We start from the raw sequence: 18,209 nt of genomic DNA on the forward strand, positions 1-18,209 counted from the left end.
TATATATATATATATATATATATATATATATATATATATATATATATATATATATATATATATATATATATATATATATATATATATATATATATATATATATATAAAAAAAAATTGTAGCAGTTTTGGACATACATGGTTTCTGCCTGACATCGACGATATATTATAATGAAAATTGGTTGGAGTTTTTGAGGAAATTTCATATACTTTAAAAATCCAAAAAGAGCTATAAATGTCCATGGTTGTATGGTTCCCATGAAAAATGGGAGCAATTCTGTGGTCAGGGTGGACTCTTATTCTAATGAGCTTAACCGTGGAGCCGGGCCTGAATGTTGCTCACCTCTTGCCTGGAATGTGCCATTCAAAAACCAAGCCAGGCACTACAGATGCGTTCCCAGTTCCTGTGACTCAAGTGATGGGAGAAACGGGAGGTAGCGGAGCAATTTGAACCTCTGAATGAAGTTCGTGCAAAAAGGCAGATTGTAACAGGACTGATCGGTGATGTGTATTTGAGATCCTTTATCAATCTTCCTCCAGCTCTTTATTCCTCTTTCTTCTTCTGTTCCTAACAGGAAAAAACATGATATTAATAATTCTATTAACAATACTTTGACACAATTAGAAGAAAAACTGAATGTTATTGGTGTGGACGCTAATATAGTTATAGTTGGCGTGAATGGGCCTTAACATCCATTGAATCTTTCCATTGCACAAAAGGTTTATTACATTGGAAAAAGATTCTGTAGATAACTTAAATGTTCTTTACACTGAACAAGATGGTTATTTTAAGAACTGTTCATTGAAAGATTCTCTGGGAATTTTTATTTCATTTATCATTTCATTTATCATGCATTTCCTGTTATGTTCCCAGATGTCCTCTTTTAATAGAATAACGACTTTCATATGGCTTCTCAAGAGTTGAAATGAGCTCGTACAAAGGCGTAACAGGCACGCTTGTGAAACCTTTTGACCATAGCATGCCCCCGCAGATTAGCATGCCCAACAGTCATGCTTTTTTACGACTTACCTGGTATTGTGTTGTCCAAAACAAATCCAAAGAATCCACCAATGAACATGTGGGTGGTGAAAAGAATCATAATGAGCTGATCCAACTCTTTTATGCCTGTTGACAGATACAAACCATTCAGGTCATAAAGAGCCGACAGTGACAGTGACAGATGCCCAATGCATGTATATATACGCAAGTCAACGTGTGGGCATAAAAACAAAGATATCTTATTATTATGTTTTAATAGGGTGGATATTATATAACCAATTAACTTCCAGTCGACAAGACCACACCAAGCGTTGGTCAGGAGTTCAATTTGTCAGCTTAGATCACTAATTCCTGAAAGCCTGTCAATAAACTAATGAAGCACTATGGACTTGTGTTGATCTACCCCCTTGTTTTAAGCAGTAACTGAACAGTCCCGATGAAGATTAGGACAAAGTTCATTGAAAGGGTGCACTGGCCCGGATGTCGAAGGGGGTCCATTGGTTTTTACGTGAAAGGTTCGCGCTGAAGCGAAGGGAGGAGATTACAGCAGAGTCAAACAGAGACTTGTAAAGAGGATTGGCAGATAAGTCGCCCTAACCTCAGAAGTCCAGACAATGCTCCTCACCACTGCGGATAAGCTTGGGATGTGCCACTTGCACCGGGTGACCTCTCACATAGCTGTAGTTATGACTCTCAAATGCGATCTCAAAAGAACTACTGTGTCTGGTCCTGTTCAGTTGCTGAAGCAATATTTGCGCCTAATGCTCAGCAAATGAGTTCAGACTGGAATTGTTCTTTTAATATATTTGTTCTTTTTTTATTAGCTTTATAAGCTTTTAGTTTTATTCAGGGTTTTTTTAAATGAAGGGATGTAATAGCCAACTAAATTTAAAATTACTTCAGATTTAATGTTTTAATTAATTTATTCAAATCTTGATAAAAAAATTAAATTAATGCAACTCATTTCTATTTTAATAAATACATTTTATTTACAGTTTAATATTTGTTCATATATATGTTATTTATTGTATTTATAAAAAATTGTAATTCCATTTTATTTGCAGTTTAATATATTTTTTTAAATATTATATAATACACACATATTTTATGTGTATATGTGTGTGTGTGTGTGTGTGTGTGTGTGTGTGTGTGTGTGTGTGTGTGTGTGTGTGTGTGTGTGTGTGTGTGTGTGTGTGTGTGTGTGTGTGTGTGTGTGTGTGTGTAAAAAGAAAGTACACTCTTTAGAATTCTATGGGTTTACATATCAGGACATAAGAAAAAATCGTCCGGTTCTTGGCAGATCTTAAAATTAGGTAAATACAACCTCAGATAAACAACAACACATGACTTATTATGCCACGTCACGGTTTATTGAACAAAAACTGGGCCAAAATGGAGAAGCCAAGTTTGTGTGACAAACTAAGTACACTCATTGGATCCAATTGATAATCAGCAAGCGTGACCAATTCTATAAAAGCTTTGTTTTGGCATTTTCAGATGAGTGTTAACACAATGCCAAGTAAGAAAAGACATCAGCAATTATCTTAGAGAAGCAATTGTTGCTGCCCATCAATCTAGGAAGGGTAATTCCCAAACAATGTGAAGTCCATCATTCCACAGCGGAAGATTATTCACAAGCGGAAAACATTCAAGACAATTGCCAATCTTCCCAGGAGAGGACGTCCCAGCAAATTTACCCCAAGGGCAGACTGTGCGCTGCTCAGAGAAACTGCAAAGAACCCAAGAGCTACATCTCAGACTCTACAGGCCTCAGTTAACATGTTAAATGTCAAAGTTCATGACTGAACAAGTATGGCTTGTTTGGAAGGGTTGCCAGGAGAAAGCATCTTTTCTCTAAAAAGAACATGGGAGCACAGTTTAGGTTTGCAAAGTTGCATCTGAACAAACCTCAAGACTTCTGGAACAATGTCCTTTGGACAGATGAAACCAAAGTGGAAATGTCTGGCCATAATGCACAGCACCACATTTGGCAAAAAACAAGCACAGCATATCAGCACAAACACCCCATACCAACGGTCAACGCACTGTGGTGGAGGGGTGATGATTTGGGCTTGTTTTGCAGCCACAGGACCTGGGTACCTTGCAGTCAATAGGTTGACCATGAACTCCTCTGTATGCCAAATTATTCTAGAGTCAAATGCGAGGTCATCTGTCCGACAGCTAAAGATTGGGTCATGCAGCAGGACAATAATCCCAAGCACACCAGCAAATCTACAACAGAATGGCTGAAAAGAAAAGAAGGTAGGTGTTGCAAAGACCCAGTCAAAGTCCAGAACTCAAACTGATTGAAATGCTGTGGCGGGACCTTAAGAGATCTGTTCATGAATACATGCCCACAAACCTCAATGAACTGAAGCAAAGAATAGTGGCCAAAATGACTGCACAATGATTGGAGAGACTGATAAAGTCATAAAAAATGTATTACTTTTTATAAATTGTTGCTGCAAAATGTCACACATGGCTTCTCCATTTTGGCTTTATTTTTGTTAAACATTTTCACATTTTCGTTTCTTTTGATCTGTCTGGCTAAACTACAAGGTAGTCATGTGTTCAAGGGTATAAGCAGTCTAGCAGTCTTTCTAAATCAAAGCTGTCGGTCAAATTCAGATTGTGGTGTGGAAATGAGTCGCAGAATACAAAACGTGAAGTCTAAATCGGGTTGTCAAAAAAAGAACGAAGCAGAGGGCGAGGGAAAGAAAGCTGCAGGAGGGCAGGCAACCTCTAATTATTTTTTTGGAAGAATGGTGAGCCTTGCGAGAGAAGCGTAACTGTTCTCAGTGTGATGTGTTACTCATGTTTGCATTCTGAAGAGACTGCCTAACATAACGTTTACGACTTTTGTATTGCAGCATTGAGCATTGTAGTCAATCACAGAAAGTGCAGTGGCCAATCAGAGGTGTTTAATTGAGTCAGAATCCCCTCTGCTCAAAAAGAGTTATCTTTCAGTTTGAGTTTTAAAGGAACACTCCACTTTTTTTGAAAATAGGCTCATTTTACAAGTCCCCTAGAGTTAAATAGTTGAGTTTTACCGTTTTTGAATCCATTCAGCCGATCTTTGTATCTGGCGGTAGCACTTTTAGCATAGCTTAGCATACATCATTGATTCTGTTCAGTCCATTAGCATCTCATTCAAAAAATTACCAAAGACACTTTCAATATTTTTCCTATTTAAAACTTGACTCTTCTACAGTTACATCGTGTGCTAAGACCAACTGAAAATGAAAAGTTGCGATTTTCTACACCGATATGGCTAGGAACTACTTTCTCATTCCTGCGTAATAGTCGCGGATCTTTGCGGCCGTACCATGGCTGCAGCGGCGCAATGATTTGTTGGTATTCTGTGAAACATGGTGGTAGTATACACTTTCGACTTACTATCACAGCCCTTTACAACACATAGAACCATGGCTAATCACACAGGTAAATCCACAACACAATTTGTCGGCTGCAAGCCTGAACCTTTCTCTGCAACTACACGAACTTAGTGCCGGTCACATTGAAAGTTACCTAGCTGGGGCTACTTTCAGGCGCTGCGTAATATCATTGCGCCGCTGCAGCCATGGTACGGCCGCGAAGATCCGCGACTATTATATAGGAATGAGAAAGTAGTTCCTAGCCATATCGGTGTGGAAAATCGCAACTTTTCATTTTCAGTCGGTCTTAGCACACGATGTAACTGTAGAAGAGTCAAGTTTTAAATAGGAAAAATATTGAAAGTGTCTTTGGTCATTTTTTGAATGAGATGCTAATGGACTTATCAGAATCAATGATGTATGCTAAGCTATGCTAAAAGTGCTACCGCCAGATACAAAGATCGGCTGAATGGATTCAAAAACTGTAAAACTCAACTATTTAACTCTAGGGGACTTGTAAAATGAGCCTATTTTCAAAAAAAGTGGAGTGTTCCTTTAATGAAGAATCCTTTCATAATAACTAACAAAGTGTGGACATGATGTAAATAAGAGATTCATTGTACTCCTTTGATTATAATGGCCGTTTTCGCAAGAGTGCAGAACCGAAACTGAACTGAATAGGCAATTGCTTTTTTCGCCATTTCAATATAAGTTGTGTTTTTCATGCTGCCAACACACTACACAGTGTGCCGTTTCAGGAGTGACAACCCTGAAGATTCCGCCATAGTTGTTGCCTGCGTTGCGTATGTATGTGTGGGGCGGAGCTATCAAAATAGGGCGAGACCCTTTTGGGGTAGGGGCGTGTTTGTTTTGGTGATTTGAAATATCAACAATCGGTTACCAGAAAGCACTTACCCCACCTTTAATCATTGTTAACATAAAGCAGTCTTGGGTTTTTGGTGTGGTGAGGGGCCGACCCTTTGTGATGGGGTCCAACATTTGGTGTATTATAGTCTAATAAAATATGTTTACTGATGGGTGAAATGCTGCATTATGTTTCAATGTTATATTCAGAGGTGGACAGTAACTAAGTACATTTACTTGAGTACTGTACTTAAGTACACTTTTTGAGTATCTGTACTTTACTGGAGTATTATTTTTTAGGGATACTTTTACTTTAACTTCACTACATTTGAAAGACAAATATCGTACTTTTTACTCCACTACATTTCTATCAAGATCCTCAAAGTAGAAAGTCGTTTCTGTAGCAGCTTTTAAAGTCGGTGGATGATTTTTTTTCTTCTTTAAAAGTTTTTTTTTTGCAGACAGCCTATCAGTAATCACTCGTGTATAGGGTCATGTGAAGTTTCCCAACATTTTTTGAACACTGATCAGTTTACAGCAAAATGGAAGAAGGCGGTTCCTCTGCACAGTGTGCCGTACTTAAAAAGTATGTTTCAGTTTTCTCAAAAGATTAAAGATTAGTTTAGTTGGCATACACTTTGATGCATGTCTCATAAAAGGTTCACAAATATAAATGTCTGGGAGAAAGAGAAGAGTAAACAGAGAGAGAATATCGTATGCGTATCAGAGTATAGGGTCCATGCATTCAGCCTTAAAGTGACAGCAGCTTTGTAAAGAGCTTTGTAACGTTTATAAAAGAAATTTAAAATTTAAATACTTTACACACTCTACACAAATGTAAAGAAATTAGTTTAAGGTGGTCTTATGCTAGCATGTCGGATGGAGCATCACTGACTGGCTTAAACCACCATGGCATAGCGTGCATTTATACAACAATGCAACGATAATAAAATAATGCATTGACATAAAAAAGGAAATTTACTTTTGATACTTAAGTACTTTTAAAAACAAATACTTCTGTACTTTTACTTAAGTAAAAATCAGTTTTTAGAACTTTCACTTGTAACGGAGTAATATTTGACCAGTGGTACTTTTACTTTTACTCAAGTAATAGAGTTGTGTACTTTGTCCACCTCTGGTTATATTCACCTGTGTTGATCATGCCTGGGTTCGAATGAAACCAGGTCGGGAGCACAAGACCACTGAAGGTCGATAAGCCAAGAATCAGGAGATTCCTGGAGGAGTTCAAGTCCACATACTGCAAGAAAAGAAATGAAATACAAATGAAACAGACTCAGTATGTATTTTATTAGGTGACGTTGCCCTGACATGCAATGTCATAAGAATGAAATGAAAATGTATGATAACTCTCAATCAGGTATACCTGCAGATTGGAAATACCCACTGCTGCTACCATCCCAAACATGATGAGGAACATTCCACCAATGACCGGGTCTGGAATAGTTATAAAGACTGCACTGAATTTCCCAAAGAGTCCCAAGATGATCATAAGAAGCCCAGCAGTCTGAAGTACCAATCTGCTGCCAACCTGGCACACAATGTAATGATAAATCATTCAAAATACTGTCATTAAACCCAAACCAAAAACATTTGGGAATGCGATAACTGTCATTCCCATGAAATGGAGATATATTAAGAAAAATGGACTGATAACGTTGAAACTTTTTTAAAAATCCAGTTAAAATCTTTAAAATAAAACCTTTTGTATATAGCACTGCCCTGAAGAAGCTGAATAACAGATGTTTAAGCATTTCTCAAAAAAATACATTAATGTCATGTCATGTGTTGCCTCTTCGAGCATCGATGACGGCTTGGAGCTGTTGGTGATATATGTGGATGAGACCCTCAATTGTCCTGAGAGGAGAAGAGCTCAAATGTACAGAGGATGCTCAAAAACCTAAATAATTTACAGGACCTGGATGATGTTTGAGAACAGTGACTCGTGAACGAACTCGTGCACAGGACCGATCATAAAAGGCTACAAATAGTCACTGATGCTCAGGAAGTTAACATTTAATTTTAAGAACCCAAAAAAAACTGAACATCTGATCAGAATCTTTTCTATAAATTAGTTTTTGATTTTGTGAGGGAGAACAAATGAGATGTATCGGTGTGCTACATATTCTTTCACTAATTAATGATTTAAATTGATTTACTTCTCTTAAAAAAGTGAATCATTATTATTTTATCTTCTGGAATATGTCTAAATATCAGTTATGACAAGTTATGAAAAGCTTAAAAAATCACACAATTTTCTTTTTTTTAATGTGCATGCAGATTGTCCAAAGGGGACTTAACATTTGAGTAGAAATGTACTGTATGTGCGTATTAAGTTTAAAACATGTATTTTAGCATTGTCTCACACAGTATTTCTGGTGATATTAAGAACATATCATACATTTGGAAATATTAATATTAAGAACATGTCAAACTTCATCTGCAATTAGTCAGTTATTTATTTCTGAAGTAGGCCTACATAAAGCTTTATGTGATTGTATGTCATTCTCAATTTTTTAATTCTCAAATATAGATTAGTATGTGTATATCCAACTTCATCCACATACATACATTATACTCATGTAAAGCAATATTTGTAAATTATGGATGACTAATGTGTGACTTTATGTTAATGTTTTAGTTGAATAGTAATGTAAAAGTGTTGAAATATAATGAAGAACTTGCTTTGGTGTTGGTGGCCACAACAATGAAGATATCGTTATTATTATTGCTGTTGATATCAATACACAGACAAATCCTACCCTTGTAATTCCCAGAGCGGCGATATTCTGACTGTAGGAGGTGGTTCCATTACCACTACCCCATAGGGCAGCCAAGATGCAGCCTACGCCTTCCACCGCTATGCCACGGTTAATAGCATGCGTGGGCGGTGGAGGAGCACCAGAGAGACGAGCGCACGCATAATAGTCTCCAATGGACTCCATTGTTGAGGCCAGTACTCCAGCCATCATGCCCAGTACAGATGACAAACTCACAGTGGGTAAACCCCACTGTCCTGTAAAAAGAGATAGGAGATGAGGAAATGCTCGACTGCAAGAAGTTCCTTAGTATACTTTAAGAAGCAAATAAAGTAATAAAGTAAATATAAGGGAGGGTTTTACACTGGCATGTTGAGAGTAATCCATAATTATTAGTATGGTTAGAAGCATAACAAGTTTATGAGGTTACTAGGAAATCCACATTTCTTCTTACCGATTAAGGTAGAATAATATTTTTCAATGCACTTAACCTCAAGAAACCTTTGGGTTGTTGTTTTTTCCTTTTGTCTATTGACACAAGGAAGCAAAGTTTAACCAGTTTGTTATGGTGTCGTGACGGTGTGTTTACTTTAACTCCCATTCAGATTTGTATCAGGTTTCCAACCAAATACCTAAAATATCAGATACATAAGCATAGGTTTCTCATAGGTTGTGACTGACTCGTTGACTCAACTTATAAATTTAGGCAGGCAGACATGGTCAAGACGATCTTCTGAAGTTCAGTCTCAGATTGGGGAAGAAAGGTGATTTAAGTGACATGGTTTTTGATGAAAGATGGGGTCTGGGTATATCTGAAACTGTTGATCTACTTGAATTTTCACAGGTTTACAGAGAATGGGCTGAAAAAGAGAAAATATCCAGTAAGCTGCCATTGGGCAAAAATGCCTTGTTGATGCCAGAGGTCAGACAGGTTTGAGCAGATATAAATGCAATAGTAACCCAAATAACCACTTGGTTACAACCAAGGTCTGCAGAAGAGCATCTCTGAAGACACAATACGTCGAACTATGAAGCAGATTGACTACAGTGGCAGATGACACACCGGTCACTCCTGTTCTTAGCCACTCCTGTGAGCTAAGAACAGGAAACTGAGGATACAATTTGCACATGCTCACCAAAATTGGACAATAGAAGACTGGAAAAAGGTTGCCTGGTCTGATGAGTCTCGATTTCTGCTGTGACATTCAGATGGTAGGGTCAGAATTTGGCGTAAACACACTTTGAATTTGGCACACTTTAGGCCCCTTAGTACCAATTGATCTGAGTATTGTTGCTCAATACTTTATGACCACAGTGCACCCATCTCTTTATGGCCACAGTGTACCCATCATCTGATGGCTACTTCCAGCAGGATAATGTGCCATGTCACAAAGCTCAAATCATCTCAAACTGGTTTCTTGAACATGACAACGAGTTCACTAAACTCAAATGGCCTCCACAGTCACTAGATCTCAATCCAATAGAGCACCTTTGGGATGTGGTGGAACGGGAGATTCACATCATGGATGTTCATCTGACAAATCTGCAACTGTGTGATGCTCTCATGTCAATATGGACCAACATCTCTGAGGAATGTTTCCAGCAACTTGTCCTGACTCTAAGCCATGAAGAATTGTTCTGAAGGCAAAAAGGGATCCAACTCGGTTTTAGCAAGGTGTACCTACGTAATAAAGTGGCCAGTATACATACACACACATATTAGAATGATTTCTGAAGGCTGGAGTAATGGCTGCTGCATTGCCATCAAAGGAATGAATGACATTTTAAAATGTTTAAAATTTTAATACTTCACAATATTACTGTTTTGACTGTAGTTTTGATCAAATAATTTTAGCTTCGATGGGCATCAGAGACTTACTGATCTCAGACTTTTTAATGTTTTAGTAAAATTATATATTACTTTTCTTATTTTTAAGATTTTACATCTCTTTAAAAAAAAAGCTATTTGCCATAGAAAATAATCCAAAATAAAATATCAACACTGTTCAGTATATTCACAGATCAATGTACTGACAATTTTCTAACAAAAAGGATAATACACACAGACGTAGAACATACGCAGTAGAAATACACTATAGTAGAATATACGCACAGTAACATGAGGCCCATGTTCCTTTATTCTTGTACATCAGCCCAGGGCATATAAATGTCTCAAGGGATTTAAGTGGGTCAAGCGAAATGACTGATTGTCCTCACTAACATTCAGACACTGATGCAGTCAAACCTGTATTAGCTATTTGAAGTTTTAAATACCACAAAATCCCCAAACATGAAAGCCCCTGGGCAATACAACTAATAGGCTTTATCTAAAGAAGTCAAATGGGAAGTAGTGAAAAGTAACGCTGGAAACCTTAAAGCTGTTTGAAATGTACTTGCTAGCTGATTGATTCATAGCAAAGGACAACTTGATGTTGAATGCATTTCTTAAAACAACAGAACGTCTGTTAAGACCTGAGTGGGCAGCACGCTGAAACAGGGCGAGGGCTCAAAAGCCTGACTGCTGCATGTGTCTTAGACATTAATACAACACACCTATATGAGTGAGAATTGACACTAGCAAAGCAAACTATGGTTCCCGGTGACTGACAGTTCCTAAATCTTCTTCAGGATGAATTAGAGAAGCCCCATTCATGACACTTTATCACCAATGCCCTCAGAGCATATGTATCTCTCATCTGTGGATTCTGAAAGAAACACTCATTCAAGACAGCTCATTCTTCTTTAAACAGGCATGTCTTTTAAAACCAGCTGGCAAACAGCACTTGGGAACCAGCTTTGACAGTACTGCTGAAACAGTCATGTTCATTGACTATGAAAATCAACATTCGTGTATTATTCATAACCGTCAGATGGTTGACAAAATGCCTTTTTTTAATGTGTTCCAGGGAAACCATGCATCAAACCATTCATTGACTTTTTGCTAAAATGAATTGGTATTTTAATTCGAGATAAGATTCATTTGATTATTTCTTCTGGCATTTTCACAGTTAAGCAAAAGATAACAGATGTGGGCATTTTTTTCAACTATGGGTATTTTTGGCCTTGTGAACTTTGAGTAAATAAATCCTATTAAAACAACTTTTTTTCTGAAATGTAATTTACACCACATCCCAAATTATGTTTTTGTCTGACATCATTCTGCGATGGAAACAAAATGTTAAAGATTTTTGGAAAATTACTTTCATTTTCATTAGTCATCTTTACATGTTTTTCATTGGCAAGAAAAAAAATTATATAAAATTGTATCGTGTAAAACTTAATACACGAAAATCTAGGCAATAAATGTTGATTACAATTTAAAATGTTACTAAATGGGGATTTCCAATGCTTTAGCTATTTTCTTTCTATTTTGTGAAGCTCAACAATCTTTTGCGTATCTTTAACATAATCGTATCTTTAAGAGCAAAATAATTATAATTACAAAATTATAAAAGTTGGTGGTCATAGACAAAATAAAACAATACAATCTGAATCTTGAAATAAAAAGTAGCAAAAATGATGATGACATAATTGCAAAAAAAGCCCATGTTATACAGCTGTTTGATGGCGGCTCACCTGGATAAGGCACATAAAACCATGCAGCACTTTTTACTGCATTGAGATTGATGTCAGTTCTGGCCATGTATCCATACTCATTCGGGGATGAGGGCAGGGCATTGAAATATGTCAGCAGGAAGCACACCAGCCAGGCTCCACACATCCCAAATAATGCCTGTACATTAAATACAACATACATAAATAAATGGCTTTCTACGTCTCCTTGTCATGTACTTCACAATTTACCTTTTCTTCTTTTTGAACCCTTAAAGGCTGGATTTATAAGGTCACTCACATGTCAATTAATGTCAATGCTAGGAATCTGTAGCACGTAAAATGTGACACGGGAAGTATTAGCCCTGGGGTATTTCTTGAGTTTTGCCAACAGTAAAGCTCGAAACTATTTCTATTACCATTTTCATTTGAACTTTTCCCACAACTCTTTTGTTAAGATTATAATTCGTCACAGACTGAGCTGTATTTGAGATGTAGTTACTTCAGAACCCCCATTTGACAGATTATATCTAATATCTTATCTGTTACTAATGCTGACTAGTTTACTGACTGCAGTGGAAATCTGTTGCTGAACTGCAAATGCATCATATGTGTATCAATGTTTAGCATCATACAGTTGTAAAAACCATTTTTAGTGAACCTGACCATTATATGAAAAATATAAAAATATATAATAAAATGAAGAACAAATATTTAAATTGCCCTTATTATGGTTTTTCGAATATTTCCTTTCATGCAGTGTGTAATATAGCTGTTTGTGAATGTAAACATTCTGCAAAGTTGTAAAAGGCGAAAGTGCACAATAAATCTCCCAACAACTTGACCAGCCCTCAAACATGCAATTTTACTGACAACTTCTTCTCACATCTCAGAGTTTTGCAAAACGCCAGAGGTGGACATAGTACACAACTCTATTACTTGAGTAAAAGTAAAAGTACTACTAGTCAAATATTACTCCGTTACAAGTGAAAGTTCTAAAAACAGATTTTTACTTAAGTAAAAGTACAGAAGTATTTGTTTTTAAAAGTACTTAAGTATCAGAAGTAAATTTCCTTTTTTATGTCAATGCATTATTTTATTATTGTTGCATTGTTGTATAAATGCACATTATGCCATCATGGTGGTTTGAGCCAGTCAGTGATGCTCCATCCGACATGCAAGCATAAACTCATTTTAATACTTGTATAAAAGTTACAAAGCTGCTGTCACTTTAAGGCTGAATGCATGGACCCTATACTCTGATATTCTCAGAGTATCCGATATTCTCCCAACTGTTTACTCTTCTTTTTCTCCCAGACATTTACATTTTTGAACATTTTATGAGATATGCGTCAAGTGTATGCTGCTAACTAAACTAATCTTCAATATTTTGAGAAAACTGAAACACATTTTCTAAGTATGGCCATGGGTGCACACATTGTGCCGAGGAACCGTCTTCCATTTCAAAAAATGTTGGGAAACTTCACATGACCCTACAAGAGTGATTACTGACAGGCTGTCTGCAAAAAAAAAAAAAAAAAAAAAAAAAAAAAAAACACTTTTAAAGAGGAAAAAAATTCATCCACTGACTTTCAAAGCTGCTACAGAAACGACTTTCGACTTTGAGGACCTTGATAGAAATGTTGAGTAAAAAGTACGATATTTGTTTTTCAAATGTAGTGAAGTTAAAGTCGAAGTTTCCCAAAAAAAATAATACACAAGAAAAGTACAGATACAAGTAAAGTGTACTTAAGTACAGTACTCAAGTAAATGTACTTAGTTACTGTCCACCTGTGCAAAACGCTTGCTCTTGAAAGATGGGTCAGTACTCAGTTTATTTAGACCAGCTTGCTCCTCAGAATCACAACCTGATTGATTAATTATTGATATATATATTTTCTACCGGATGTTCAAAATAGTAGTTTCGTGTTTTATATTGTGTAAGTTTCCGGCTTTATTACTGTCTTACTGAAATAGTTACTGCTAAGCAGCTGTGGGCCACTATCTCAATGTACCTCAAACTGAGTAGCGCATCACTGAGAAACGTCCTGCTCAAGTCGTCCTTGTGATGGATGCACGGGTTGAAAAACTAGTCCTTCCAATATATCACCGGACTCTCACTCGGATTAATATGGTAAAAAGACGCCATCATTACTGTCTTTACAGTGTGTACAATTGCTGAGCTTTAGGAAACGGAGCTGAAATTTATGGTAATGGCTGTTTTGTTTTTGACGTGCACTGTAAGCGCTAGACAAATCACAACAGACTGGGCCATCTGACCAATCAGAGCAGGCTCTCGAAAAGGAGGGATTTAGCTGAAATTTATGGTAATGACCGTTTTGTTTCTGACGTGCACTGTAGGCACTAGACCAGTCACAACAGACTGGGCCATCTGACCAATCAGAGCAGAGCAGGCTCTCGAAAAGGAGGGATTTAGAAAGACTGATTCATCCAACGAGTCATTTGCGAATCTTTGAAAAATGTGATGCGCAATGTATATTTTGATTATAAAAGTGTTTTTTGACCTTTGATGCGTGTAAACCGGTTGTTGGAGACCTTCAAAACAAAATTAGGAAACTTTAAAATAGCATAATAGGGGCATTTGAAGTTTCTGCACTATTTCTAGGTCACTAATTGAATTGAAGGAATCAAAAACATGCTTCACCGGGCACAAACTTGTGAAGTTCATGCCAGTTTAAGCGGTTGCTGTAACTAAAGCAAATTCAGGACATACCCAACATTAAGAAATTCAATTTTTCACTCAAATTGTTATGCTATTATAGCATTTGTAATGACAATTTGAACAGCAATGCTGAAGAATTTACTCTAGTGGCCTCAGACATTTGGATCCCATGGTAGATATACCAAAGTAATTATATTATATACTGTAGACATAATTATAATGATATAAAATACACTCACAGAAAAGAGTTTGAAGAGAGGGTACTGGAAGACTTTCCACTTCTTGTCCTTATAAGCAATGAGAGGAAGGTTAACTTTGCTCAAATACTGAGAGAAGAGAAGGATCAGGCAAACAGTTCTGTAGAAAGATGACAAGATATCACCATTAGAAAGATAGTTGCTCATATACACAGATTTGTACAATTTACAAATATTAAACATCTTTATATTTGTTTCCATATATTATAAAAACCCTAATAATACTAAAATGATTGTAGTTGTTTTAATCCATTACTTTTATATATATGTTTTGTAGGTCCAGTAAAGCAGAATCTAATTATTTCCAAGTATATGCCACGCGTGAAACCCTGATTGGACTGCTTTAAACGTAATCTTATCTTCAAGAAAAAAATGTCAATATCCATTTGTTTTTAACCAAACCATAATTTGAATGTGCATATGATTCAAATGTTTAATTGATTCACTTCAACAGCAAAGGTTTCCATACCGTATAGTGTAGGTAAGGTTTAAGGTTAAGACTAGTGAGGATCAGATTAAGGACTGGACTAGAATGGGGAAGAGGATTATGAAGTAACTTTGAAAAGTAGCTGACAACAACGAAGTTCAAATAAAAGCATATCAGCAAAAACACACACAAAATTCAACACTTTTTTTTCTCGTTCAAACAAACAAACAAACTAACAAACAAAAAAAGGCATATTTTGTCTTGTACACTAATTAATGCTGCTAAATCTTATTTACAAGCTTAAGATGAGAAGTTTACTATGTGTCCTAATGAGTCACACACATATGTGCCTTAAACCTGTTCACTCGCCGGCACCTGGACATGGAGGGTCTGAGGGATGGAATTAACCCGATGACTGGATTAATGTATTCTCTTAGGAATGCTTGAGGATGAGTAATGAACACTGTTTTTTCATCAAAGGATCCGAGCGATGTTTTATCATTTAAATAAAAACACTGAAGAGGGTTGATCTCTACAGATAAACACTGAACCCTGAGGGTGTTTTGTTTTTAAAGGGGCCTCGCATTTTGAGAGCCACACAGAAGCCCTACATAATTAGAAATACAGATTACTGACTCAGCTCTCGAATTTGCACGTAATTCTGCAGTAACTCACAAAGCAGCAATTCCCCAGTGAGCTCCTGACTTCTGCCCAGCCTGGATGAAGAGCGACAGTCCGATGAGGTTGATGGTGGGAGCAATGGCCAGCGGCCCAATGAACCTCAGCACTAGCCCCACGAGTCCCGACAGGCCCAGGACAAGCTGAAGCATTGAGGCCACAAGAATGGCACCCTGGATCTACGAATGAAAAGAAGTGGTAAAATTTAAAATATTTATTCATGAAAGAAGGTAAAGGGGGGCTGGCTGACTGACTGCAGTGGCGGAACTACACTTTTATATGTGGGGTGGCCAGGGGTGGTAAAGTCTTCTTTAGGGCGTCCATAGACTTGGTCTGCATTACTGGGAACGGCCACAAAAACGTCATATTCGCCGTATGCTGTGGGGGAACACAAGCCATTAGAATGAATGCACGCAGACCTTGTTAGACGCTTTATCTTTACTCTAAATCTTCAGATAACTTACTAGAGGTGCAGAACGGCACATGGCAACTTTTCGGGACTGCACGGAGCAAAAATAAATCGTAATCATTACAAAGAGTAAAGATGAAACGTCTAACAAGGTCTACGTGCATTCATTCTAATGGCTTGTTTTCCCCTACAGCATATGGCGAATATGACGTTTTTGTGAGCGTTCCCAGTCTATAGACCGTGAAAGTATGAGTAATACTGATTTGTTTTCATTGTTTTGACAGATGTAACATTGTATTCTAATATATAAGCAACCAAAATTGTAGATACCTGTGAAATTTCACAATTCTCTATTTCAACTGATATCCCACAGCAAAAACTACAAGCCTAATAAAATAAATGTATAACATGATTGAATACAATTGAACAGTCGGCAATAAAGTTAGAATAGTGCTAAGAATGAAGTGCTTGAAGTCTCAGGTCTAACAGTAGGCTAATTCAGGTACAGAAATTGAAAAATCTAAATAAATGACATTGCATAATCTTCACTGTATAAATTAAATATAGATTAATGCATGTTAAAACTAGCTACAAAAGTTATTTAGTCAAGATCAGTGCTTAGTCAGATTTTTTTTTGTTCTTTGATAACTTTAATGACAGATGGCAGGAGGTAGACTATAGGCTGCAGTCACTTTAAGAGCAAATGCACAATATTGAATCCAATACTGACATCCGATTACTGTCTTACATTCGGTTAAGACAGTCGACTGTGTTTACTATTATATATATATATATATATATATATATATATATATATATATATATATACACAACCCCAAATCAGGAAAAGTTGGGACAGTATGGAAAACGCAAATCAATAAAAAAAAGAAGTGATTTCTAAATTTACTTTGACTTGTATTTCATTGCAGACAATATGAACACAAAATATTTCATGTTTTGTCTGGTCAACTTCATGTCATTTGTAAATATGCATCCTTTCCTGTCATTCAGACCTGCAACACATTTCAAAAAAAGTTGGGACAGGAGCAATTTAGGGCTAGTAATGAGGTAAAATGGTTAAATAATGATGTGATTTGAAACAGGTGATGTCAACAGGTGATTGTAATTATGGTCATTATATTTGGTACAAAAGCAGCATCCAAGAAAGGTCTAATCCTTTAGGAGCAAAGATGGGCAGAGGATCACCAGTTTGCCAAAAAATACGTGAGAAAATTATTGAAATGTTTAAAAACAATGTTCCTCAAAGAAAAATAGGAAGAGATTTGGATATTTCACATTCAACAGTGCATAACATAATTAAAAGTTTCAAGGAATCCGGAGGAATTTCAGTGCGTAAAGGATAAGGGCGCAAGCCTAAGCTGAACAACCGTGATCTCTGATCCCTCAGGCGGCACTGCATCAAGAATCGTCATTCATCTATAAGCGATATCACCACATGGGCTCAGGACTACTTTGGCAAACCTTTGTCAAGTACCACAATACGTAGTTACATCCACAAATGCCAGTTAAAACTGTACTGTGCCAAAAGGAAGCCCTATGTTAACAGTGTCCAGAAGCGCCGTCGACTTACCTGGGCTCGGAGGCATCTGGGATGGACCATCACACAGTGGAAACGTGTACTGTGGTCAGATGAATCAGTATTTCAGGTATTTTTTGGGAGGAATGTACGCCATGTGCTCCGGACCAAAGAAGAAAAGGATCATCCAGACTGTTACCAGCAACAAGTCCAAAAGCCAGGGTCTGTCATGGTATGGGGTTGTGTCAGTGCCCTTGGCAAAGGTAACTTGCACTTCTGTGAAGGCACCATTAATGCTGAAAAGTACATTGAGATTTTGGAGCATAATATGCTGCCTTCAAGAAGACATCTTTTCCAGGGACGTCCATGCATATTTCAACAAGACAATGCAAAACCACATTCTGCACACATTACAAAGTCCTGGCTGCGGAGGAAGAGGGTACGGGTACTTGACTGGCCTGCCTGCAGTCCCGACCTGTCTCCAATAGAGAATGTGTGGTGCATTTTGAAGCGACCCCGTACTTTTGCCCACCTTAAGACTTGTTTGCAGGAAGTATGGGACAAAATTACACCTGAAACACTTCATCACTTGGTGTCTTCAGTCCCTAAACGTCTTTTAAGTGTTGTGAAAAGGAATGGCAACATTACAAAGTG

At 37.2% G+C, this 18,209-nt stretch overlaps 1 protein-coding gene across 1 annotated transcript in view; it reads right to left on the reverse strand.

Moving 5' to 3' along the window:
* Nucleotides 1-380: 380 nt before the first annotated feature.
* LOC307121703 (solute carrier family 23 member 2) overlaps nt 381-18,209 on the reverse strand; it is a gene marked incomplete at both ends in the record, with an annotated part of 32,280 nt that continues 14,451 nt past the window's right edge. Inside the window, 8 exons of the mRNA XM_079809408.1 lie at nt 381-565; nt 1,028-1,123; nt 6,385-6,493; nt 6,620-6,784; nt 8,016-8,269; nt 11,589-11,745; nt 14,487-14,604; nt 15,607-15,788. Of these exons, the coding sequence (XP_079665534.1) occupies nt 381-565; nt 1,028-1,123; nt 6,385-6,493; nt 6,620-6,784; nt 8,016-8,269; nt 11,589-11,745; nt 14,487-14,604; nt 15,607-15,788 (1,266 nt within the window). The remainder of the gene's footprint in view (nt 566-1,027; nt 1,124-6,384; nt 6,494-6,619; nt 6,785-8,015; nt 8,270-11,588; nt 11,746-14,486; nt 14,605-15,606; nt 15,789-18,209) is intronic.

Source organism: Gobio gobio, assembly GCF_949357685.1.
Source record: "Gobio gobio genome assembly, chromosome: 25".
Classification (NCBI taxonomy): Eukaryota; Metazoa; Chordata; class Actinopteri; order Cypriniformes; family Gobionidae; genus Gobio; species Gobio gobio.